This window comes from Amblyomma maculatum, chromosome 6 (assembly GCF_055883805.1).
Source record: "Amblyomma maculatum isolate TAMU_Amacu chromosome 6, ASM5588380v1, whole genome shotgun sequence".
NCBI classification, from domain to species: Eukaryota; Metazoa; Arthropoda; class Arachnida; order Ixodida; family Ixodidae; genus Amblyomma; species Amblyomma maculatum.
Genome location: NC_139349.1, coordinates 28,373,409 through 28,399,290, shown reverse-complemented (window position 1 = coordinate 28,399,290; position 25,882 = coordinate 28,373,409). Strand labels below are relative to the sequence as shown.

At 43.8% G+C, this 25,882-nt stretch overlaps 1 protein-coding gene and 1 long non-coding RNA gene across 2 annotated transcripts in view; one reads left to right on the top strand and one right to left on the bottom strand.

The window, feature by feature from the left end:
* Window positions 1-2,872: 2,872 nt before the first annotated feature.
* Window positions 2,873-14,403, bottom strand: LOC146185307 ((3R)-3-hydroxyacyl-CoA dehydrogenase-like). Its single transcript, XM_084605505.1, has 4 exons — window positions 14,266-14,403; window positions 10,758-10,927; window positions 4,393-4,586; window positions 2,873-3,683 (listed from the first exon to the last, which is right to left on the bottom strand). Exons 2-4 carry the CDS (start codon window positions 10,921-10,923, stop codon window positions 3,270-3,272), a joined length of 774 nt encoding a protein of 257 aa, XP_084461631.1. The 5' UTR covers window positions 10,924-10,927; window positions 14,266-14,403; the 3' UTR covers window positions 2,873-3,269.
* The window catches only part of LOC146185303 (uncharacterized), a 274,486-nt gene continuing 254,257 nt past the window's right edge, over window positions 5,654-25,882 (top strand). The window contains exons 1-3 of the long non-coding RNA XR_014707791.1: window positions 5,654-5,751; window positions 5,828-5,923; window positions 5,983-6,066. This is a non-coding gene — a long non-coding RNA (uncharacterized LOC146185303). The remainder of the gene's footprint in view (window positions 5,752-5,827; window positions 5,924-5,982; window positions 6,067-25,882) is intronic.

Sequence of the window (25,882 nt, the reverse complement as noted above, 5' to 3'; positions counted from 1 at the left end):
GCGATGCTGGTTAGTCCAAAAACTATACAAGTCATTCGCCGTTTTCTCGGTCGCTGTTCAAGAATTTTAGCTTGTTTAGTCACCATTTTTCTTCGTTCGGTAATTGTCCACGTGCCCTTTTATGAAGAAGTACAAAGAACACAACGCACGAGACAAAAAGAAGGCGACAAGGACAAAACTTGGTTTGCGTGTTGTTTTCACGTTTTATTTCAGAAAAAACTGGGACCACATATCTACAGCTTGTCCTATAAGCACAGGGGACAAATGAAACTAGCAAATCTCTTTCATATGAAGGCAGGAAACACAACCGAAAAGCCAGAAGCCAACTAGAATCTGCAAGTTGATTAAGGCAGCAGGGCAGGCATATAAATGGAAAAAGTTATCGAGCGGAGCCAGCAAGAAAAATTCGAAAACAAGAAAACAAAAGTGGCACTGTTTAGAGAAGTTAAACTGAGTATAGATACGCGAAAGCATGCCTTCAGCCTGGTTGACTCATAATTTTGCTTTGTGTTTATTATTTGATAAAACAACTACATTCAATGCATAGCCCGGTACGTGACCCTGAAGCACGCGAGTGATCGGCTCTCCTCTGACACAAAGAAATCTTTGTGTCATGGGATGTGAACTGTATTTTGAGTAGGAAATCGGAGACTCCTGAACATGTCTTTATAGAGCGCTGTGATGAGATTTCTTTTTGGATGTCCTACAGCGGACTTTGCGCAAATTTCCCTTTAAAGCCTCATGTAATTCGGTTCCTAGCAGTAGAAAAAATAACGGTGTTCCGTATGATATGACAATGCTTTTTGGTTTGCACAGCCTGTAGAAATGCCGAAATGGCTGTTCGCCAAGCTGATATTCTGATTAGACCTATCCGAGAGTATTTTGGGGATTCCTTTCCTACAGATAATTGATGTTTTGAAAACTCAGTCATGGTTACCTGAGTATATTAATGCACTAGAAAAAGTGACGAACTTGAATGTTTTTTCAATATTACATACTGCATTCAGACCGAGCCACTTTTGAAAAATCAGCCAGCCCGTAGTTTTTGTGACATAAAAGTAATTAGGTCATATATAGCGTCGGTGGTTATGAGACTACATACTCAGAAATTCGTGGGTTCTAGTCCATTGCGACGTTTTGTCGTAGGAACTTTTTTATAATTAGTATGCTGTTGCTATGCCAGGTTGGTAAGATCAGTACAAAATACTATAAAAAAAAAATACTATGAAAGGAGAAGCAAATGGGTCATTTGGCACAAATAGCGTTTATTTCGGTGAACTGGTTGATCTGTTTGCTCCACTGACCTGCTATGCAGATAAATTTAAGAGGGCGCCTGAGCTTCGCATTGACAGCGGACGCAGTAGCGCCTTTGACATCACCTTTTCCTCTTGCGAATTGTTGGCAGTGAGAGATTGGCACAAACTTAGGCAAGGTGTTAAACGTCTGAATTTGGTTTGGTTTGAAGGGAAAGGAAGGCACCGCATCGGTCTCACTTATCGGCGAACAGCCAAATTTACAATGAACGGGATATGTCTGAAGGTGCATACGCCGTCGGCTTGGGTCCTTACCGCAAAGTAATATCCACTTGACTAGAAGATAGGTATAAAATTGAGAAGGAAAATGGTATGACACCATTCTCATGCTGCACAAATGACTTGCGTCACACATCTGATAGGAAATCACGTGCGCATTTTTCTCGACATGTTCTTAACTATCGGTTAGAGCGGCGGTGGTGCCTTTTCGTTCGAATGAGCTGTATACGTTATCGCGCAAAATATAGACGTTCCAACCTTCATTATGTTTGAGAACTGTCAGTTTTTTTCATTCTTGAAATTCTCTAGTGGAGTAGAAAATGAGTTTGGTATATTATACACCAACAGGGAAAATAATTAGAAAACAGGAGGAACACTGTTTCTCTCATTTAAATAAAAAGCAGTACAACTCTCTACTGAATGTGCAATTCCTTGTTTTATATGCACTCTAGTCAGACAGTTCACTGCCGCTTTATGAGAAGCACAGGCCTAATCGAAAGACTATGAGTTTGCTATGACATGACTGTGACGTGATGTGATGTGGCGTGTCTGGTATGCGACTGTACTAACTTCGACTATCCCTCTCTCATAACTTTTATATCCACGCATCCCCTTCCCCCAGTGCAGGGTAGTAAACTGGTTGCTTTTACTAGTTAACCTCCCTGCCTTTCCTCCTCATCTTCCTCCTCCTCACTGCCCAAAGAAAGTCCAAAAAAAGCGGCTACAACGTAAAATGATAAGTTGCACTTTGTCACATAATTTTCAACAAACGAAACCAAAGCTGCAGTGTTAATAGCAATAAATCACAACTGTTTTTGGTGAGCCTAATCAGCCGGAGAAAAGAAAAAGGCTTCAGTTAAGTGTTGCCAGTGACACGTTCGACCAGCTCAGATTTAGCATGATTTTGATATTTGTGTTTTTACAGCACAAAGCATTGTCTAGGGCAGTCTTTTCTTCGGTCGTCGCGTATTTGCACTCGTTAATAATGAATTAGCGGAGTGGTCTTGGTGCCATCTAACGCGATGGTTAGATGGCATCCTCGAGGCACTGCAGATGAAGTTATGTGATGTTAGGAAGATAGTGAGAGACCGGAAAGCGTGGCGTGACATGGTCAATAGGGTCACGAAGAGTCGGACACGACTGAACGACTGAACTGAACTTGGTGGCCTTGGGCCGTCGCGTTGACGTGATGGTGACGACATGGGCACACGTTCCCATTCGACAGGTAATTTTCAGGTGACTTGAGGGTCACTGGACGTGACGTGATAATCGATGACGTGACGTCTGACCTCCATTGGACGTCGCTCTAGCTAGCAAACGACTCTTGACAGCCACGCAGTTAAAGAAAGAGTGCAGTTTTTAATGCAAACCAACCTCGACGTTAGCAGCTCCGCATCTGTGTTGTTACTGAGCAATTATGAATGTAACTTAAGCAGAGGTCAGGTCGAAAGATCTTTTTTTCGTTCACGTGCCATTTTATTGACGCAGACATTCGCCCTTCCGATTTCGGTATCAAACGGTGTTTCCTGCATTAACTGCAAACAAGTGCTCGACAATTCCACCTAAATGCAAAAAAGAGTGATAATAACCTCCACAGAGTTCGTCCACCAAACAGCACATTGGCTCATGCTTGTTCCCTAGTGAAGCAACCGTAACGATAGACTGCACCTGTGCAATACGCGTGCTCACACTGCAGTTAGTGACACATGCTGAGCGTAGTAATCCTGCTATGTCCATTCACATGCAGAGCCCTCCAGTGATTTCGAGTGCTGCGCCCGTGACATAAGAGCTGGCAGTTGAGCAGAGGAACTTGATTGCTTCTGCGACCTCCAGAGGTTGAGCGGCCCTTTTTAGAGGCACCTGCGAGACTGATGCCTCTTTGCGCGCTTGGTCAGCTGCAGCTGCCATGGGGGTCTCTGTCCAGCCGGGTAGCACGGTGTTGCAGCGGATCCCGTGCGGCGCTAGTTCCTTGGCTGCCGTCTTGGTGAGGGCTATGACGCCGGCCTTGGAAGAGGCGTACGCCGGAGTCGCAGTGCCCCAGGCGTTGGCCGCAACACTGCCTATGTTCACAATGGCTGCTCCACCCTCTGACAATGTTATCCCTGATCGAAGCATGTCTCGGCTGGCGGCGCGAGTCACAAGGAAGGTGCCCTGAAAACAAACGCAACACTATACCTGCTGTTGTACACCGATTCTCAGCGGCAATGCTTTCACGTTTTTACTAGAGTGAGTGAGAGAGATGTAGATGGAGGAAGGGCGATTAAGCAGAAGACTGTTGTGGTTGGTTACCCGACAGTGCAAAAAGGGATGAGGAAATTGGAAAGACCATTAGAGGGCATGGAGGGCACGGGCAAATTTTTCTAAAGTTATCTTGACGCTAGCAGGTGTGAAAGAGCACTTTCGAGACCTCGAGAATGGGATGGCACAAAATGTTATGGCAACCTGGTTACGGCGAGGCTATCACGAAAAATGGTACTTTTTTGACGTTAACTTTAAGAACAAAAATAGATGATTATTTTTGCCAAAAATTGAGCCTTGCTTTCATAGCTTCATTCACCTCAAATATAATTGAATTAACTTCTTCGTCCAAGATAATGTGTTTAAAAACTGTAGTGCTACCGTAATAGTAAAAGCTTATAAAATAATAAAATACCGTACTGCTAAGCGTAGCTGATAGGGAGTCAGAATATTATCTGTGACGTGCTCATTTTGGTGATCTTGTAGTAGAACGCTGTAAAAGACTGCAAGTCATAGATACTGTAGACCTCAACTGCAATTTGTTGCGTTATCGTGACATGTCGTTGCAATATGAAGCGAGCGAGGAGCGGAGGTCCCTAATGCTCAGCTGTAGACGGCTCACCTTGAGGTTAACCCTGATCACGTCGTCAAACAGCTCTTCACTGCAGTCGATGAGACGAGATGAACGAAGTATGCCGGCGCTGTTGACGACCACGCTAAGCGGCTGCGTGAAAGATTCTCTGATGTGTTTGAAGAGCTGCTCGACCGATGCTGTGTCGCCGACGTCCACGTACACAGCCTGGTGCTTGTCGCCACCTGCGCCGAACCAGTTTGTGTTCAAGTGCTGAGGTGGTAAGAGAAAGCTCCCGAGAGAGATTATTAGTAACGGAGAACACCAGTTTGCAAGAATGCCGTGTGATATGTGCATGTAACGAAATAAAACATGAGTCATGTGTTTAAAGACCTAAAGGGGCTATTAGTTCAAAAAAAGACAAGCACAAATTCACTACAAAACTATCAGTGCGCTGTAAGCATGCGCATTTTTAATCCTTAGGAGCGCTACACCGAGCCATAAGCAAACAGATAATGTACTAAGTGAACGATGCATAGCAGACAACGAAAAGGACACCGAACAAGCTTATGTACGCTGATCTCTCTTACAAGGAGATAACTCTCAACGCACGCCGCGTGTCCAACACATTAAACGTCCCGTGCGTTTGCGACAAGAACAACGTTTATGTAAGCGAAGCACGCGAACTACGAAAAAGAGCCTAATCGATAAACATCATGTTTGATAACGCCTTTCACATCCACACAACTACAAACCACGACAGACCCGTCGAGGTTGTGCAGTGGTTAGGGCGCTAACTACTGCGCCCAGTGATGCGGGATCGAATCCCGGCCGCTGCGGCCGCTTTTCGATGCAGGCCAAAGGCAAGGTGCCACTGTGCTGTGCGATGTCAGTGCACGTTAAAGAACCCCAGGTGGTCGAAATTTTCGGAGCTTTCTACTACGGCGTTTCTCATAGCCTGAGACGCTTCGGGGCGTTAAATCCACAAACAAAACCAAACAAAGCACGACTCTAGGTCTTACAATATGAATCGGGGAGAAAAAGAAAAATGCCTGTATCCGAAGTAAAAAGCACTTTCATGGCAGCTGAACTGGGCGCCAAGGTTTGGCGCGAATGCGCATTACAAAGCACGCACGGAAGTTGCTGTCGCTATCGCATAATGCAAGATAAGGCGCGCAGCGAGGACTGTGGCGCCTCACTGTCATGTTCGCCGCCCAGCTGAGATAATTGGGGCCGTATTCCATGACAATGCATTTTATATTTTTTTGTTTCGGATCCATTTGGTACTCGTGTACTAGTTGGGTGAAGAAGCCGCGGCTTTCACGGGTCCATCGGAAGCGAGAAGACCAAAGACCTTTTTGAGAGTGCCCCTGAGCACTGCAGCCTCGTGACGTAGCCAGTAGCTAGCAGGTGAGTGCTGCGAGCGACGACGGCGACACCCCTTTCTTGTGATTTCTGTGAATAGCCGCTGACTGCTTTCCTCTAGTGCTGTTGTCGTGTTGACATTCCGTCAAGTGAATAGGAAAATAGAAGCTTATGGAAAGCGGCCCCAGTGCTCACGACCCGGAAATTCCACAGGCAGGTACGTCTGTCGGCCACAGATTCCGGAGAGCCTACAGTGGTGAATCTCTTGTCAAACAGATCACCAACCTACTTACTGACGCCGTGGGATGCAGACGGAGCTTCGGCAGCCATCAGAGCACTTACAGAAGTGTGACCGAATGCGTAAGTCAGATCTGCTGCTTAGGGACATTGACTAACATACTTCCTACTTACAACACAGCGGCTTTTCATCTCGACGTGCTTAACTTCCAACACCAGAGCACGTAATTGATGTGAACTGGAAGATAAGCCAATGCCACTGTGCATGGATTCTTCATTCATCAGCTAAGACGTCTAAGACGTTACCCAATACTAAGCGCGTTGTATGCGTCGGCATGCATTGCGCAGCAATGATACTGTAACGATTTTTGTGTTTACTGAATCAAAATGAGTCGCTTCTTAGTGTTCTCCGTCGCTGTGTGCTGGAGTTTAGTTGCCTAAGCAAACTTCTGTAGAACAGTGGATTGGAGTGCAGCGGGAAGAAAAACAAGTTCGGCTCAGTTGCTTTATTATTAGCGCAGGGTTGTAGCCTTAATGCTTCGCTTGTGATATCTACCGCTCTTGAGTTTCCTGGAAAAGAATCAAAAGCAGCTGAAAAGCAACGTTGTATCCTAGATGTACACAGCGCACCTCAATCTTTTTAGTAAATTATAAATGTATACACATTATATAGAAATGAATAGAATGCTCGACATATGGTGTTGACGTTTTGTATATTATGGATAAAAATCCAGATTTTATGTGGGGTACTGGACTGAAGGGTGAAGTGCTGCTAATTTCTCAAAATGTCGCTACATTGTAATTTACTTTAAGGATGAAAATGTATATCAGCATCTAGACATTTTGTCCATCCGCTGGCATCGAAATTTAGCACAATTGGTTGTGGCACCTTGACTTCATGTTCTGCTTTCAACCTTATGACAAAGAACTACAGTGTAAGGGGACTACATGGTATATTTGGCTGCAGACAATATGTAGAGGTTGGCAGCCAACATATGGACCGTATCAAAAAGTTTATTTCTTTTCAAAAGTAAAGATTGGAAAAATGGTTATTGTATGTCAGTCGTTTATAAAAACTATTTTTTGCTTTGAAATATACATAATGTTTCCAAGCACCCTCAATTTCCCTGTGGCCTTCACATCCCAGGACAGTTTTCTATGAAGATCCCCCAACTGTTAACATATCTATTTACGAGCCGCTCGCACACTGCTATTGCGCTGCTCTCAAGCGTGCGGTGGATGAAGAAGGCCGGCTACAGTGTAACTGCGGCCACGGCGATAAGACGGGGTATTATAGCAGTTGCAGGTACTTGTGCCTCCGATTTAGACGGCGCAAATACATGCTGCTGTCCGAGCGTTGCCGAAGCGACACTGCAAAAAGAAAAAGAACAGATGGCGGCTCAACTCGGTTAAGCCTGAATATGAGAAGCAAAAGCTACAAACTGGATTGTTCAAAGTCCGACTTGAACGTTCTCGTCACCGATGCACTGGCTGCAAACTGGTTGGTTTGGTTGGTTTGTGGGGTTTAACGTCCCAAAGCGACTCAGGCTATGAGAGACGCCGTAGTGGAGGACTCCGGAAATTTCGACCACTTGGGGTTCTTTAACGTGCACTGACATCACACAGCACACGGGCGCCTAGCTTCTCGCCACCATCGAAAAGCGGCCGCCGAGGCCGGGATTCGATGGTGTGATCGGCGATTCGGCGCGTCTTCTCAGAGTGTTCCGGATCTTCTTGCTCCATTTGAGAGGCGTCTTCTTTTTTCCCGCCTCTTATCTGTTCCCTTCTTCAGCGGCTTGGAGCAACTTGTTGCCATGGTTACGGCGCATGCGCAGTAGCGACTATCGACGCTTATCCCAAACGCTCCGCGACTAGCCTAGTGTAGCTACTGTCGCAACCTGTCGCTTTTCCGTGGCCAACGTCAATCTCGTTCATCCACCGCACGTTTCAGAGCAGCTCCCCGTGACATGCATTTTTTTCCCGCAGATAATTTGTTAAGGGAGAAAACCTTCCTGTTAATTTAGGCGAATGCAAACATCTTCTATAAGGCTTATTTCGCGTGCGATGTTCCTTTGAAGTTGGAAACTCGGCTAGTCTTACGTGGGCGAGCATGTATACAGCACAAATATGCAATACCGGTACTGGGCAACAGAAACTAAAATAATGAAAACTCAAATTAAGCGGTAATGAATTTTGTTTCAGTATTTTAAAATTAAATATTTGGACGGGTGAACGCCATTTTATAGAGTGCTTTTGCAATACGAGTAAAGGAAGTGAGCACATTTGTTTTCCTATCCAACTTGTAGGCTTACATTTCTATCTGAGTGGTTAGGTAATTCAGTTCCTATTTCAAATCTCTAAGTAACATGCTCTGTACAGTTTTGATTCTTCTAATGCATTAAATATGTACACCTAATAATGCTTCCAAATATGAGCTCCTTCTTTGGATAAAAAGGAGAATATTTAGAGAAATTCCCACAATACACTTTTTAATCCTGGTGAAAATCAGCTATTCTTAACTTAGATAATCATAACAAGGCATAAACCGCTCCTGTTATTTTTATACAGCAGCATTGTTCAAATGAGCATGGAACGAATTGTTGCAAGCGGCAAAACACGTCTCTCTACGCTAGACATATGAATCAAGAGTAAACACTTCAGTTCAATACATTAGCTGAGGTTACCTCCTATATATTTTTGAGTAATCCCACTGTCCAATAATTTTGGTTAGTGATATATTAGGATCATTCACCAACTAGCACATATTTCTCAGTCAAAGGGGGCCCGTTTATGGCCTAAAGTGCTAAGTGTCTTATTGCGCCGAAAAATAAAAAAAATAAAAGGAGAAATTGGTGCTAGTTTTGGTGACCAGTGTTCCCTGATGCTTGCTGCATCCCTAGTTTGCCGGATGAGTTTGAAGTTATGTGTAGTCCTACTTGACGCTCCTACAGAGTTCAGTCACGCTGTGCGATTAGTGTCCTTATAAATTTGTGAGGGCGATCCGTATTTGTTGCTTTTGATAAAAAATATAGCTTTTCAGCGTTTCTTCTGTGACACTTGCTTCGTAAAGTAATCAGTAACTTCAGGCATTGCATCTCCGTATACTATTAGGAAGATAGAGATTTTGGTTTATTATTCACTGTCTCGAACTTGACGAATGACTTCGGAAGTTGTTCGTAAATACCGATCTGTATGTCGACACGTGACACCATGTGCAGTATCGGTCCGTTGAAAGTGCGCACCCTTTAAGTCGGGCGGTGGGTAGACGTATCTTGAACGTCGCTATACGGATGGTCTAGGCTTTATATTAGTCTACTCTCATTATGTTTGCCGAGCTTGTGTTGCGTCTTTTGTGCTCAGTAACGTGGATTCAGGTTAGGCAGAGCTCAATCAGAAGATTTGCACTCTTTCCACATAAAGTGAGTAGAATTAGTGAAAGGGGAGGTGCGATGAAAAGTGCAAACCACAAAGCACTTTATATACATATGTCGTGGTCTTTGTGCTTAGAAAAAATTACACCGAAGAAAGGGGAACAATATAAGGCAAGCAGAACAAAAACATGACACATGCATGAACCACACTGTATAAATTGTTTTGAATATTTGAACGTTATATGTCACTAGAAAAGAGTAGGACTGAGGGCATAAATTTAATTTGCTGAAGGCGAGGAAAGAATTTCTTAAATGTTTCAGGTGAAGAGTTCCTCGGTTAGCAACGTCGGTTTTCTACTGATGAAAAGAAACATCATAGCTGTACAGCCGCTGCTGAAGTCCGGCTGTGATATTCTGCCTTCCTTAACATACGCTGACCGATACGTGCTTCTTAAGGCAGCGCAAGACTTCATTTTCAAGAGCTTTTCCAGCCAACGCCCAGTCAGTCTCTAACACATTTGGCAACCTGCCTAAGTTGTCATCTGTCTCTCTCATCTAAGCCCATTATACTAAGTGGCACGGGCCGAGGCTCTTTATTTTTCTTTCCTTTTCTGCCTCAACATAATATATGTCTCTCTCATCTGGCACATATACCAGATGAGAACATTGCAGAGTTAAGTTGGCCCTACATCCGGTGACATGTTATTTTTCTGTGATGTGCCAGCTGTTGTGTCGGATAAAAGTTCCTTTTCATAATCTGGCACAGTATCAGTGGTGGCGTTGTACGTCTAACGGGAATGAGGTGATATATGATTGCCTTCAGGTATGATTCATGTCACTAACTAGACACAATTGATGCATCTTTAATAGACTTGAATGTCGATGTGCTGCTATGTTGATTCAAGGGAGGTGAACTGCAGGTAACATAAGATCACGTGAGCATCATTCGTTGCTAATGATTTAGGGACATTTTGTTTCCACAGGGATAATGTTCTAGTTGCATTGAAAAGACGACCAGAAGAGCTATATCCACTTTGCATTAACGGAAGATAAAAAAAATCAGGGTTTAGGATAAAGAAGACCTGATGGAATAGAATGCTACTCAGGCATCGAAATGCAAAAACAAAGATGCACGAGATAAGATTCAGCGCAACAATAATTTTATTTCTGTTATTGTAAGTGTCTCCACTTCAAACCAAGCTTCTCTGCTTTAGAGGAAACAGCTTGCACCTCACACTGAACGCAAACATCGTTAGAAAGTAAGACACCGATCTTTCCACTAGTGGGTAAAACAACTTCAATAGATAATGGTCATACATCACTCTCAAACATTCTCCCCACATCACGAATGTCATTTGGAAGCACTTCTTAGGAAACGAAGTCAGAGGCGTCCTGAAATACACCAGACCTGCTGTTAGAAAGCATGCGTTATACTCGACTAACCTGGTAGCGACTGAACAACTTTTTGGGCCCCTTGAAGCTGCTTGTCGGCGACAACAAGAGTGGCTCCTTCGGCGGCGAGGACGCGGCAGACGCGTTCCCCGATGCCGCTGGCGCCTCCCGTCACCAAGGCGAGTCGTCCACGAAACGATCCTCCGGAACAAGCCATCTTTCTGCGTACAGCCTCAATGCGCACTGAATTCCTTCTAATTTGTGATGAGCTTCTCAATACCGGATGAGGCAACTGCTGCACTATACGATAATAAAAAGTCTGTAAAAATGGCGTATACTTGCTGTAAAATAAGTCTGGTCACAGCTGGCTGTGACAGAGCTGTGACGTTCAAGTTGCAGCGATATAAAAAAATATTCATTAGGCGTTAGGATGTTACATAATAGCGATCAAGGACATTGAAACGCGTCTGTGCACAAAAAGTTGCCGCAGTCAACCTCTACTTTTGTGGAGTATATGTGGACCTTTTCTAATAATCTGAAACGCAGGTAGGGCTTGTTCGTTCTAGTTTTATCATTTCGGGTGCTTGTTCTTGTCCCGCTTACTCCGATTACCTGTAGATGGATGCGTTATGCAAAATGCGGACACTGGTGGTGCACATTTTGACTAGCATGATGTGCAAAATGTGAAATAAGAGATAGAATGCCCACCAATTTAAATATCTCTGTCTAATGGTTTTTTTCAGCATAAACATATGAAAAGAAAATGCAAGCAGCTGTAAGTGTAAGGTTGAAAGCGATATTCATAGGTGACGTAGTAAACACTGATTTTTCGCAGAAAATCGTTCTATGACTGGCCGCGGCGGCCGCATTTCCGCGGGCAAAAAGCAAGGCGCCCTTGGGCTGCGCGATATCAGTGCCCCTTAAAGAACCCCAGGTAGTAAAAAGTTCCGCACCCCTCCTTTACGGCGCCTCTAATACGCTTTGTAACGTTAAACTCCATAAATCAAATCAAACCATGTGCACTGATGTCTTATACGCATTATAAGAAGAAATGTGTAACTGAAATTTGGTGTCTGTATTCGTTTAAGATCTCACGACCAGGAAGTTTGTGGTTTTTGGGCTGTAACATCGCAAAGAGGCTCACGCTATGGCGACGCCGTAATGGAGTGCTCCAGAAATATCACCCATCTGGGGTTCTTTAGCGGGTATTCCGGAAAGTTCAACCACCTGGAATTCCATAATGTCAGCAATATGCCAGTGATACGAAACTTTTGAACGAATGTTTCAACAGGTATCATATACATCGTGTGAAATGTCAGTTGAAGGCCCGATTTCAATATTCATTTCAGCATTGTGAAGAAGCAGATGCTAGAGAAACAATGTAGATAGAGAACTTAACTGGCGTTTTCAGTGCAGCCGTGCAAACACACTTTCCAAAATTGTGAATCGAGGAGCGGCATCCTTTTGCAGAGAATAACAATAAGTTGGAAATATAAAACCAGATTTCTGTTTAATGTTCACTTGAGGTAAGTATCAGGTCGCATGTAATGCAACTAGCGTGTGTTGTAAAACATTGGAACATATAATTTACAGTGCAGTCATGAAACACCTTGACTCTCATGACTTCTTTACGCCAGTTCAGCATGGCTTTAGAATGGGTTTTTCCTGTACCACCCAGTTACTTGAGTTCAGTAATGATCTGTTTTCCTCTTTTGACCACGGATATCAAATTGATTGGGTATTTCTGGATTTTAAAAAAGCCTTTGATTCTGTACCTCATGTGCTATTATTACATAAGTTACGTTGCCTTGGTCTGCATCCCAATATCCTCGACTGGCTTCATTCATATCTCCAGGACCGCATGCAGCGTGTTGTAATTAACGGTTGTAACTCCGATTCCGTAAACGTCTCCTCAGGTGTGCCCCAGGGATCTGTCCTTAGACCCCTTCTTTTTCTCATTTTTATTAATGATATTGTTCTTGACCTCACCTGTCAAGTTCGGCTATATGCTGACGACTGTGTGCTTTATCATGTCGTGGAAAGTTCTTCTGACGCATTAAAACTTCAGCGAGACTTAAATTTTATCCAGCACTGGTGCTCAAAATGGCAAATGTCTTTGAACATTTCAAAATGCAAGCTTGTCTCGTTCACTCGTAAGCGTTCCCCTCTACCGACCTGCTACTCAATAAATAATGTTCCCCTGCAAAAAGTTTCTGAATATAAGTATCTCGGCGTATATTTCACCTCTAACCTTACGTGGACGAGACAAGTTGAGCATATTACATCGAAAGCCTGCAGAATGTTTAATTTTTTAAAGCGTAATTTCAGCAAAGCGCAGTCAAATGTCAAGCAGCTCCTGTATTTCACTTACATAAGGCCAATTCTTGAATATGCATGCCCTGTATGGGATCCCCAGTTTATTTACTTATCAGACATGCTCGAACGCGTCCAAAATAATGCTGCCAGATTTGTGTCTAATAATTATAATTTTTCATCTAGTGTCACGTCTATTAAACATCATCTTGGTTGGGAATCTTTAGCTCACCGCAGAAAACATTTCAGACTGCAGATCATGTATCGCATTTATTTTGGAAAGTTCAGCATTGACAAAGACCGGTACCTGCTTCAACCTCACTTTTTGTCTAGACGACTTGATCATCAGTGGAAGATCCGCGAAATAAAATGCCGGACAGATGTGTATAAAACCTCGTTTTTTCCACTGATGATCAATGAGTGGAACCGGCTGCCAGCTGGCATCACTGAGTGTTGCACTGAAAATTTATTTCGGGCTTTTTTATCGGATGTGTGACGTGGCGCCCAGTTCGCTTGCGTGTGTTTCCTTCATTACTTTGTTTTTGATTGTTTTCATCACTTTGTTCGTCGCGCAGTTGCCCCCTTTAGATGCATGTTTTTGATTCCGCATTATCACTTGTGTCCTGTTATTTTCTTCATTTTTATGTATTTTATCACTGGCGCTCCCAGCAAGATTACTTGTCATCTCTCCCCCTGCAATAATGCCTTCGGGCGCTGCAGGAACTTGTAGTAAATAAATAAATAAAATGAGGAGGGAGCGCAAATGGGAATGAATTCATGCACGGGAGTCGTAAAAGAAGCCCTCTGCGAGTAACTAAGAGGCTGACGTTCGAAGGGATCAAATTCTAGACGTTGCCCTTGGAATCTCACAAAACGCATCAAAGCGCATGGTACGAGCGTTAACTGACACCTCAGGCTGGAAGTAGCACATCGGCAAGACAACCACAAATTACACGCATGCGGTAGTGCAGTGGTTAGGGCGCTCGACTGCTGTGCCCAAAGATGAGGGATCGAATCACGGCCGCTACGGCCGTTATTTGATGGAGGCGAAAAGCAAGATGCATGTGTGCTGTTCGATATCAGTACATGTTGAAGAACCCCAGGTAGTCTAAATTACAGGAGTCCTTTGTTATGGCGTCTCTTACAGCCTGAGTCACTTTGGGAAATTAAAGCCTATAAACCAAGCAACAACTACAGAGCACAATGTTACACATAAACATTTATCATAAATGAATTATAAACCCACCTAGTACTCAATATCCGAATTGCGCACTCCGTCTCACGTCACAACACGTCCGGTAAAACAGTCTTGATCGTGGGTATTGGGTAAAACGCGACAAGCGGCCGTACGGATGCCGGTGATGATAATGCAAGGGCATAGAGCATTCAGAGCGGCGTAAGTGGCAATTCATTTGATACTCCTGCGTTGACTTGCACCGGGCGGTGCTCTTTACACAATTCTAGTATCGCTGGGCCTCTTCTGGTACTGATATAGCAAAATTATCAGATGCCAGTCTCCTTATTTTAACAATGCCAGAGGGGCGTACCGGTTTATCACACGCCGTTAAACTATAATGCTCTATCACAGTCAGCGAAGAAGAAAAAGATTTTGCAGATGCACCGTAGTAGCATCGCACAGGTCCCTTAATAAATGAAATTAAGTTGAGAGTAGCTGATTTCCGTGGCTTTATCGTACCAGGGCGCCTGAAAACCTTGATTAATGTTCAAAAGATGAGACCAGAACCTACCGGAAAAGTTTAATGAATGTAAGAGAAATTAAATAAATCTAACGATGACGTGATAAAATGAATATCAATGCGACATATTTCGTGAGTCTTCTCGAAAGGGTTGAGGGGACGTCTAGAATCATATACTCGATGGCAACCTTCTGTGGTTATGCATCCAAGCCTAAGAGGGCAAGGGCTTTCCTCACGTTATTACACCATGTAATTGTTGCACATCTGGCCTCACGGTTTCAGTTTCCGTTCCGTATTTTGTTGAAAATAGTTTTCGAGCCACCAACGAAGCTGAAATGAGGTTTGTTTACGCCACTAAAGGCATAAGCGAATGTAAATTCACAGTTAATGAATATAACCCGCTACGTACGTTGTCAAAAGAAGCGTATTGTGAAAGCGTTGAGAAGCCGCGAGTGCACGCAGCAGACGAAGCCCACGTACTTTCGCTTCGCGGTAATCTGGAGAGATGGTTCAGACATCGATATTTTCAAGGCGTGTTTGGCTTTACAATGCTTTAAACTTGCGATTATTTAATTACAACTTCTGATGACTCAGTAATGTCTTTTTAGTTACGCGGTGCATCACGGCGATCTCCGCCAACTGGTTTATTTCATTTCAGTTCCTTTTTACTCTTTAGAAACCTCTTTCCAGGGGCATTGCGCATGGGCTGGATAGAGGGTAGCTCGTCCAACTTGGTCATCATCATCATCAGCCTGATTATACCCACTGCAGGGCGAAGGCCTCTCCCATATTTCTCCACTTAACCCGGTTCTGTGCTAGCTGCATCCACATAACTTGGTAGTTATGTGTTATGATCATGGCTCTGCGCGAAGCTTACAGGACATATCTTTTCAATGTCGTATGGAAGGCCATTCCAGTCGGCGGCGGTGCGAGGGAAGAAAACTAGAAAAAGGGTGGTGCGAGCACTCGGACGGCTGATCTGGAGCTTATGAGGAATGCGGTGAGACACATGGGCCGATGGTACCATGTAGGGTACCACCTAGATGACTGTAAAAGAAGTCCTAGATGACTGTAAAAGAACTTATGAAATAAAGAAACACTGGCTGTGGTGGTGGTTTTAGTGGTGACAAACATTTATTTACTCTTTGCACAAGGAGGTGTTTGGACCGAGGCCCTATTGGCCCAGGTCCTCACAAATCAAGGTGAATTATCTAGGTAAATCTAGGTAAACATAGTAAATTATTACGTTTATCAGATACGTCTGGGCTATTGTGTGGCGGCCCGTCCACAAAGTAGAATTGCCTAAGAAGCACAGTGACCAATTAGCAACATTATTTCAAGTTTGGAGGAAATGATAACTTATACGGCTTTTTTCTCGATACAACGGCACTGAAAACAACGCTTGGGTTTTATTAATTGGAGCCTTGAGGTTAATAGTCTCAAACTTTTTATTCGAAGAAAACCACTACTGTCTTCGTGAGTCATATCTGATGCCCTAACGGAGCCAAATGCACAGCACAGTTGCTTTATCTGCCGCGTTTGAAGGCTGCTGATAACACGTTCAATTGCACAAACTAGAAATAGGTATGTTTTACAATAGGCCGAAATTAAATGAAAATATTAATTTTCGATAAATGCCTGAATCCTACCGTGAGCGCATAAATGATGGAGGGACTAAGAGGAGCAGGGAGAAAGAGTTTCCGCAACTTAGCGCCATATTTAGTGCGACTAGTTGTAGCTAGCCTCCAGCGCGCACTGTTTTCAGACAACGCACTGGTGATTCCGCACGTCGGCTACATGAATAGAGGACGCTGTGGCTGCTGCATCCAGGGCAGTGAGATGTGGAATATATGCGGTTAATAGTCATCAAAGCGAAACCAAGAAAGAGGAGTGACTTCCTCTTCAGCAGATGGCGGCTATACAGAAGCCGAGGACTGCACGTTTAGCATTCGTGCACTATGTCAAAAGGTATAGGTCAATTAAGTGACAGAGATCGAAGTTTTAGCGCACTTATAGCTCCTCCTTTGAAGCTGTTACGTGACAGCACAAATGGCTTCCAGCTGTAAGTTTTCTTTGCGGACCCTATTTCGCGTAAGAGCACTTTGGTACTCTCTTAATCATTAATTGATTTATTTGAGTATATGTCATTGCACACATACTCATGGTACTGTCCAAAGATACAATGCTGTGTGAAAATCTACCCTACACATATGATGCCTTGCTTTAAATAAGCTCTATGAGCATGAGCCTACGAATAGCGCGTCTGATGCGGGATCCAGATGTTTGAAGGGTTCAATCTGCACATAATCTCAAAGAACAGCCCCCGCTTGGTAGCGTCTGCGAACTTGACCACTTATTGGGGTGGGGTGTTGTGATATCACACAACCCGCAGACTGAGTTTTGCCCTGCTATCTGGCCTGCCGATTACAACCCATCTTCCAGAGTGATGTTCATTATTGTTCGCCCACAGTGCCGAGGCCGATGCTTAATTTTTGGAGAACGGAGCCCTTACCCTAATGAGGGAGCAATTATTCATTGACATCCACCCAAGCGCAGCCATGCGGCTACAAAGGAAAGCTATACAGTTTTCTCAGAAGCTTCGTAATTAAAAAGAAAACGTCTTGGTTCGGTTTTCTTTAACTACGAAGCTTCTGAGAAAGCTGTACAGATTTCCTTTGTAGCCGCATGGCTGCGCTTGAGTGGATGCCACTGAATAATTACCCGAAAGAGGACGAATTTTATTTAACTACAAAGCTTCTGAAAAAAAAAAAAAGCCGTATAGCTTTCCTTTGTAGCCATATGGCTGCGCTTGGGGCATGTCAATGAGTAATTACTCCTTTATTTTAAATCAGGTCTACGTTGCGGGTTTCCCCAAAATATTAAATCAGCCCTTAAACCTATCTCGTTAACATGTTTTTGTAGTTGATTTCTGTTCCCCAGGACTTAACTGAACCTAAGTACGCCTTTTCCATGTGGGTTGTTCTTTACTTTTTTGCGGTTATGACTGTGGCAGTTCAACCCTCGCTCTCGCGGCACCATATTCTGTCTTTCGACGGTCTGTTTGCGTGTTTTGTTTTCTTTAGCCTTGTGTAACCATGCTGGTTTACTCATGTGCTCTTTTGTCGTCGTGATCTTTTTTTTTTTCGTTTTTCTTTTATAAGTTATGCTGTTGCTTCTCTGGTCTTTTTGTTAATGTGATGAGTTTTAGTAAGGAGTCCTGACGTGAGCAGTTTTGTCGTCTATACCTTTACGTCACCCCTTTGGCGTAGACATGGGGGTGAACATCGTGACTGCCTGAAGGCAAATAAACAGCCGACAGGCGAAACCCAACTGCATCTTCTTTTTTTCTGCCTTCATTTTTTTTTTCATGTCTGCAGCGTCGTGCGTCCTTTGCAATTGTTGTCAGAATTGTACCCCATCAGCTTTCTTTTTTTTTTCTTCTCGAATTGAACATCTGGCACGAGGACCGAGTGAGGGTATAATCATTGTCAAGTGAGCAATTTTTAACACGTTCTGCATAGCGTTTGAACTTTGCTTGCGTGCGTAAGTCGACCAGGTTGTTAGGCTTCCTGCGGTTCATGAACTGCTGTTCTGGATGGAAACGGCGTCCCTAAGCTCAGTGGCACAACGGGCAGAGCGGCCATGTGTCTGGGCGGATATGGACTTTAAATACCACGTGGGCCCTCTTGTGATGCAGGTGGAACTCTCTTGCTTCTGAAGTCATCCATAACTTATATTCGTACGTGATAGAGTTGAAAGCCCCGTTCTCCAAAGTATGCAGCATCGACATGTGTGTTGCGAGCAAAAACAAATCACTGAAATGCCTCCGGCAGGGTTAGTCGGCAGGTGAACTGGACAAACATTTTTTTTTTTTTTTTGCGTTTTGTGGCATTACAAGACTATGACATGACCGAATTGGCACAAGGCAACAACTCCAATAACTCATTGACATGGTATAGAGAATGGGAACTGAATCCTCCTGAACCCTTTGATCCCGATTCAAGCGCGCTGCCCATAGGCCACGAAAGCAAGTTCATAGAGGTCGATTAAAGCGGGGCTTTATGTCTGTGTCAGGTGTGTCTGCATAATGTGGTGGCTTACTATTGTTGGATAGAGGGCTTCAATACTACGGAAATAGAAGAGGCGAATCAGTTTAATACGCAAGATGGTATTTACAAGGACCAGTTTGAAAGCAGATGCCAATAACCTGTCTTTATATGCAAGTATTGCTGTAAACGGGCACACTGAAAACAAAAGCTGCTGCCCAAGAGCATCTCTGTATTTGGAGTTCTGGCGCTCCTTAGGAGCACGTTCAGCAAGAAGGATATTTCAATGATATACTGACTTGGCAGCGACTGCGCCACTTTCTGGGCTGCTTGTAGATTTTTGTCCGTGACGACCAGGTTCACACCCTAGACAGCCAGGGTGCTGGAGGCGGCTCTGCCGATGCCGCTGGCTCCCCCCGTCACGACAGCCAACCGACCGCTATGAGACATTGCCTACCTCTGTGCTCCGGGTCGTGAAACGTAGCCTACCAAACGTAACACGTACACAGTTCCGCTCGTCTGGTGCAGTTGCTAACGGCGACCTTTCGGTATTTAGACCAGAAAGCACATCTCACCTCTATTGACAGCTGCGTCAACCGTAGCGCTATCGCTGCGATCAAATCGCTCCCCGGTACAAACAGGTGCCCTTTTGGGTGAATATTTTTAACGCAAAGCGGAATCGTTCTGTTGTGTCAAACGAGGGATGTGAAAAATAATGCCTCTCATTTTTTGTTTTGAAACTGTTTAATTATACTTACATAATTCCAGAATGAGGCTCCTACATATCTGATGGAGCTATATTAATTTTTAATGCAATATCAGAGAAATTGGTTCGCTACGCGGCGCTGGTTAACGGAGCCATGCATGCCATCTCGGTAGTACAATTTCAGTTACTGGTACATTATGTTCCCTTCACGATGGTGGCATTTTGTTGCCGTCACGAAAAAAAAAATATGAAAGACGTTGGAAAGCCAGCCCTGCAAGTAGGATGTGGATGCGAAGATTTGGCATTTGCTTCTTTTGTTTTCGGGCTGATGGGAGAGTGGACCTTGTCGCTCATGCTGGCACCGTGAAGGACAACCGAAGCTACTATACAAAGAGAGCATGAATGTCCCTGTACATCTATGGAGCGAATGAAACCGACGGATAATTAAATGAAAATTACTGCAGAGCCTGTAGACAAACGGTTGTAATATTTGCGCATTTTACAAATTTTGAACAAACTTTTCTAAAAAAAACTGAAGGCATTACTTTTCGAACACTGCTCTAGTAGCGTCGAAGAATAACACTGCTTTTGATGGTGCTGTGAAGAGTGTTATTCGTGAAAAATGTATTAACTGATATGGGTCGCGTTTATACGAACACTACAGCTAGAGGAAGATGTGATATTAATATTCTCCATGAAGCAATTCTCCGAACTCTATTCTTATATGCGAAGCGCACGCTTCCTCGGCTGCGTCAGCGGCTCCTAAGATGGGTGCCCCAAAAGCATGTGCGTATCATGTTATATGTTTGAGATGAGAAACTCGCTCTAAGTGTAGATAAGTAGCTCACAGTGTGTTGTTAGATGTGGGGTTCGGGTGCCGCTTAACGAATCCTCGCGCAAGACAGCGCACGTTACAGCAGCGAAGGGAGTGCTGACTAGTGAAAGCGCTTGGCGACGGTATTTATATTTTTACAGAGGCAAGAGCATGCAGAATGGGAACTGCTGGGCCGCAATTGTTGCCTAGTTTTTATAAGATGCGCATTCCCTCTTCGATCGGTGAAGGGTGGGCCCGTTAACGAAAGTTTCCTAATATGCTCACTTTCCCGCACTAGCACACTTGTACACATGCGTTTCAGTCAGGTTCTTGCTCGATGGTGAGGTAAATATTGCCAACCAACACAGCGTAGATGGAGGTTGCGGCCTTAGTGGCTCCAGAGGCTCCCGTTGGTCTTCGTGCATCATCCACACCTATGCTTCATAGGAACCTATGCACGAGGCCAGTACTCAAGGCGGAGAACAAGCAGAAAGCCATTCATTTTCCCCCACCGCGTTACCACAGAAGAGAAAAATTCTATCTCGACCGCTGTGGTCGTGTTCAACGCGCGTGGCGACGCCGAATTTTCATGTTTTTTTCTCTCTGTTGGCGCTCATCGTCTGATTGACGATGGTTGTTGACGCGATCGCTGCTCTCCATAAACCCGGGCGACACAAGTTTCTTCTCTGTGTGGGACAAGACGGCTGGCTCCAGACGCGACCCGTTGTGGCCATTCTTAACAGCGCATACTTTTCGGGGCTAGAGGTCGAGAGGACTTATATCCTGGTTATTTCGGGCTTGAGTTTCAGAAATTTAGTTGTGTGTGACACCACTAATTGTGTTGGTGGAAACTATACTGCGCACAGAAATTATGAACGGTCGAACTTTGCGACTTCATGTTGATTGCGGACTCTAAAGTTTTGGATGTATGAAGACTGCGCCATTTAGTTTAGTTTAGTTTAAGGCATCGTTTAGTTTTCTAACAGCCACCGGCTTGTGTAACAAACTCTGACTGTGCTCCAAGTCCCTTTTCTCTTCCCCTTATCCCTTTTCCCCAGTGTAGGGTAGCCAACCGGAAGCCTTTCTGGTTAAAATTCCCTGCCTTCCATCTTCATCCCTATTTATCTATCTAAGACTGCGCCGTAACAATCACAATATGAGCAGGTCCTCGCTCGGGGCGCCCGTAACCATCTGGGATTCTCCGAAACCCACTCAATTCGTTTTCTACGTCCCCGTTTGCTCTCAGGCCCGGGCGCAGTGGCATTAAATTTGCCCATTATCATGAGCATGTTCATAACAGTATTTTATATTGTTAAGTACATTCCGCACAATTATATACATTATATATGCAAGCAAGCTTTGTTAAGGTGAGAATCGAAGCTTCCAGTACTCCTGGGCGAGGAGCTCGACATATGCTACGTCTGCTAGCAAAGCTGGCTGCATTACTGAAGCCTGCTTGCATCGTTTTGTGTACATGCGGTTTCCCAGGATAAGTCATTAAAAACAATAAGTGTGGATAACTGAGGCATGTTGCAGCGTTTAACGAGTGCCGATCTGCCGTTTCTAACGTACTACTTGCTTTATGTGGTGTCGTTTCTTGTGCAATCTCGCAGGTTTTTCTTTTTTTCCGTTTTAAAAGATGGCGCCAGGAAGCTCTCAGAGTGTTCCCACTCAATTTGTCTGTGCTATAGTTTGTGGAGAAGCTGCGTTGCAGCGTGTCAGTCGGGCCGGCTGGTAGTCGTCGCGCCACTCGATCTTTTTTTTTCTTTTCTTTTTATTGTTTTTTGGTGCGCTACAGGAAAATAGGCAGACACTGCTTGGACCCATAGCCAGCGGCTAGTAAAGGGTCCAATGGAAAAAGTAAACAGATTGCAGGCACCCAATCGTCAAAGTTAGAGACATCAGAAGCAGGAACTTTACAATAAACATGAAGAAAGTTAGTTATCGCTTATACATTCGTAAAACTACCAATGAAGACAGGAAAATATAAACTAAAACCTCACAAATCAAACAAAAGCGCGTAGAACTTTTACAAGAATTAAAGCAAAGAAAGATGAATGCATAATGTCACCACACTATAACAATACATAATGTCACATGTTGCAGAGAAATAACGCATCAGATAAAATACAGGTATAGGTAGGCGAACAATGTAAAGTTACAGTAGGCAAATGCAAGTTTGGACTCGCAGATCGTAGCTATGTATTCAGATGTCAGCAGTCAAAGCGATCTGATACAGTCGAAAGTGTATTAGTAGTTTGACCAGATTTGCGAGAAGACAAGGCGTCTTCTCCAGATGTTCTTTTAAGGAAGAAGCACCTTGCTCATGCTAGGATGTATCGAACAGAATTCGCAGCTTCGTGGTTCTTGAGTCCCTGCGTGCAATAAACTTGAGGGTGGATTCCTCGTCAGTAGTCACTCGTTCGGCGTAGCTCGTGTATATAGCCTCGAATAGTAGACTCGCACTTGGTTCCGGATACCGGAGTGCACTGAATTATTTTCCCGGGGCTCCTGAGTGACTTCGGCTCTTGAAATCGGTTACCAGAAAGGTATCCGCTGTTGTCCTTTCAAGAAAGGGCGACATAGCAGCCATTCTGCATTCTGATGCTTCTTTTAATAATGCATTTTCATTAAAATTATCCCTCGCTGAATTTGCACCCCTGTCGCATGGAGCCCTAATCTACTCTCTAACTCGTCACAGCACGCCGAGCGTTGAAACAGTCTGCAATATTTTTACCTGTGCTGCTTAACAGCTCCGTTCTCAGTCAGACTTCCTTCAGAGATTAAAATTGCGGCCGTAGCTTAATAATTACGCTGTAAACATGCTAAATTGTTTTACTCGCTGTTAGGAGGCGTCACCCGTACCTTCATGAAGTGTCGGCAGAGCTGTCTCGTATCCTACTTTTTTTTATCCTCACTGTTCTCTCATTGGTTTTAGCAGACACTTAATTGTTGGTACAACGGTCATTCAAGAAGTATCGGCAGAGCTGTTATTATTTAAATTTTTGAATCCTCACTGTTCTCTCATTCTTTTTAAAAGCAGGCACCTAATTGTTGCTACTATGATCATCTTACACATTAAATAGTACCATAAAGCGTAATTTCGTTTCACACGCGCTATTCGCTTTCGAGTAAATCGGAGTAAATCGTGTGCGGGTCAAGCTCGCAATAAAGCGTTGAACGAAGGAGAGCTCAGGTGGTTCATAAACTACAAACACGACGTACTCTATGATAGAGTAAAAATGAAATGTCAGGTACTCTAGAGCATTCCATATTAGTATAAAACTTTCTTTTTATGCTCTGGGGTCGCTTTCCGCCACTAATTATGCGGGATGCGTACAGTTGACAGGGACAAAATTCAACTCCAGAAAATAATTAATTGGTCGCAATTAGCAAGGGCATTACGACATTAGGGCTAGTGCACAAGGAAGACGCTCACAGAAGGAAGGGAAGAGAGTGCATGCTGGACGGACAACGAAATTTCGCACAGGAAAAGAAGTATTTAAACATATGTTTTTTTTTTGTTCTCTCCGATTTTTGTCTTCCATTCTCCTCTTTGACTTGCCCCTTCTCGCGCTGCCTTCAGTTGCAGTTCGGTAAGTGTAATAACGAAGCCACCAAAACGTTAAACCCCCAAAATCAGACCAAACGAAATCTAAAGTCGTCTAGTTTTACCAAAAGACACGTGACCAAACCTGATACAGGTTGCAAGGCAGAACTGACGAAGAACACTAAACATTTGTGAAAAAAATAGACCTGACATAGTATAACAAGATAAAAGAGTGTACAGACACGAAAACATGGCGGTGGTGGCGAACGAAACTTGCAAAAGGCAAGGTAAGAGCTGAGACCAACCTGTGTAAAGGCAGACCAATGTAAAATTTGCTAAAACAGATAGCATCACGTAAAGCTAATAAAACATGAACGAACAAAAACAACTAAAACCGCGACACACCTGCAATCACGTGGAACATATAGGAGCCATTTCAAAACAAATTCTAAAAGGAGTGGGCGATACAGAAACCATAAAATCAATGAAGTAATAAAAACTGCTGAAACCAGAAAAAAAAAATAATCCCATGTGGAACGATTACAGCGATAGCGACAACATATGCGAAAAAGAAACGGCGATACGGTCCCATTTGAACCTTCCATATAAGTACACTATAGAGGAAAGGATACGAGAAAACCATCGACACAGTTACACAGGTGCAGGCCACAACGCAGATGCGCCGTGGAAGGGGAGACAAAAACTCGCCAAAACGTAATTAACACGAATGAGTTAGCAATCCCTCTGTCGCTCTCACTAAAAAAGACTACGCAGACTACTACAGATTATGAATTTCCGCTACTTTTGTTCCCAACCTCACAGCGCTGCTTTTTTCTTAGTTGTGTTTTTGGCGACTTTTGAACTTCTTTTCCTCGGCGATCCTTCATCTAAACAACCTGCGTAATTTCGCTGATTGTTTTGTTGTATGTTTTTCTCTAATTTACTTCTATGGAAGGATCAAATGAGGGCGTATCGCCGTTTCGTTTTCCTATATGTTGTCACAATCGCTGTAATCATTCTAAACGGGTTTATTGGTGGTTCCAGTCGTTTTTTGTTGTTTCATGGTTCGTGTATCGCCGACGAATTTTCACATTTGTTGTTACAATCGCCCTCATCCTTCCATGGGTGTGCAGTGACTTTAGTTCTCCTATTGTTTCATGGTTTTAATAGTCGTATGTAATATAGTCGGTTTTGGCAAATTTTACTTTGGTTTGCAATCCGAAAGGTCCCTTTTAGCCATAACCTTGCTTTTGTAAGCTTCTTTCGACCCCACTGTCGTTTTTCTTGTGTTTGTACGCATTTCTTATATTACGTCAGTTTTAATTCTTACACTAATGTCTCATGTTCACAGCTGCACCTGCATTCCAACCTCTATCACATTTAGTCACTTAAGTGCCTCTTTTCAAAATGTATTTTTTTTTAGGCGACTTCATTATCAAGCTTCACACGACTGCAACTGAAGGCGGCCCCTACGGGGCAAGTAAAGGAGGAGAATGGGAGACAAAAACAGAAGACAAAAAAAATACTTGGTATATATACTTCTTTCTCGGAGTAAAATTTAGTTGAAAGTCTAGCCTGCGTCCTGTATGGGACCCCTGCATTATGAGTGCGTCGTTCTTGAGCGCTAGCCACAATTCCTTAATCTAGCAGCCATCTAGCCCAATTCAGAGCCTCGGTAGCAATGGCAAAAGACATTTAACCATGGCAATATAAATCATTAGGTTAGAGATTCGAGGAAAACCGCAGTTAAAATTTTGGTAACTACGACTGCTTTGAATTGAGAACCTCTTTCCGTTGCCGACTACAGGTGTTTCGCATTGTTAATGATGGAAATTTAAAATGTCGCATAAGCAGCATATCATTCTGATAGCAACCGCATCAGATGTTACTCTCTTGTAGCTCGTATAGGGTTTTTCGTGTTTACAGTATATTGCCACCTAGCGTTGCCAGGTGGCGCATGACTGAGGTGGAAAAGGAGGACAAAGTTGAAGAGGACGACAAAGTGTCGCTTACACGTTTGCGTCTGTGCTGCTGTGTTCTTGTGTCTGGG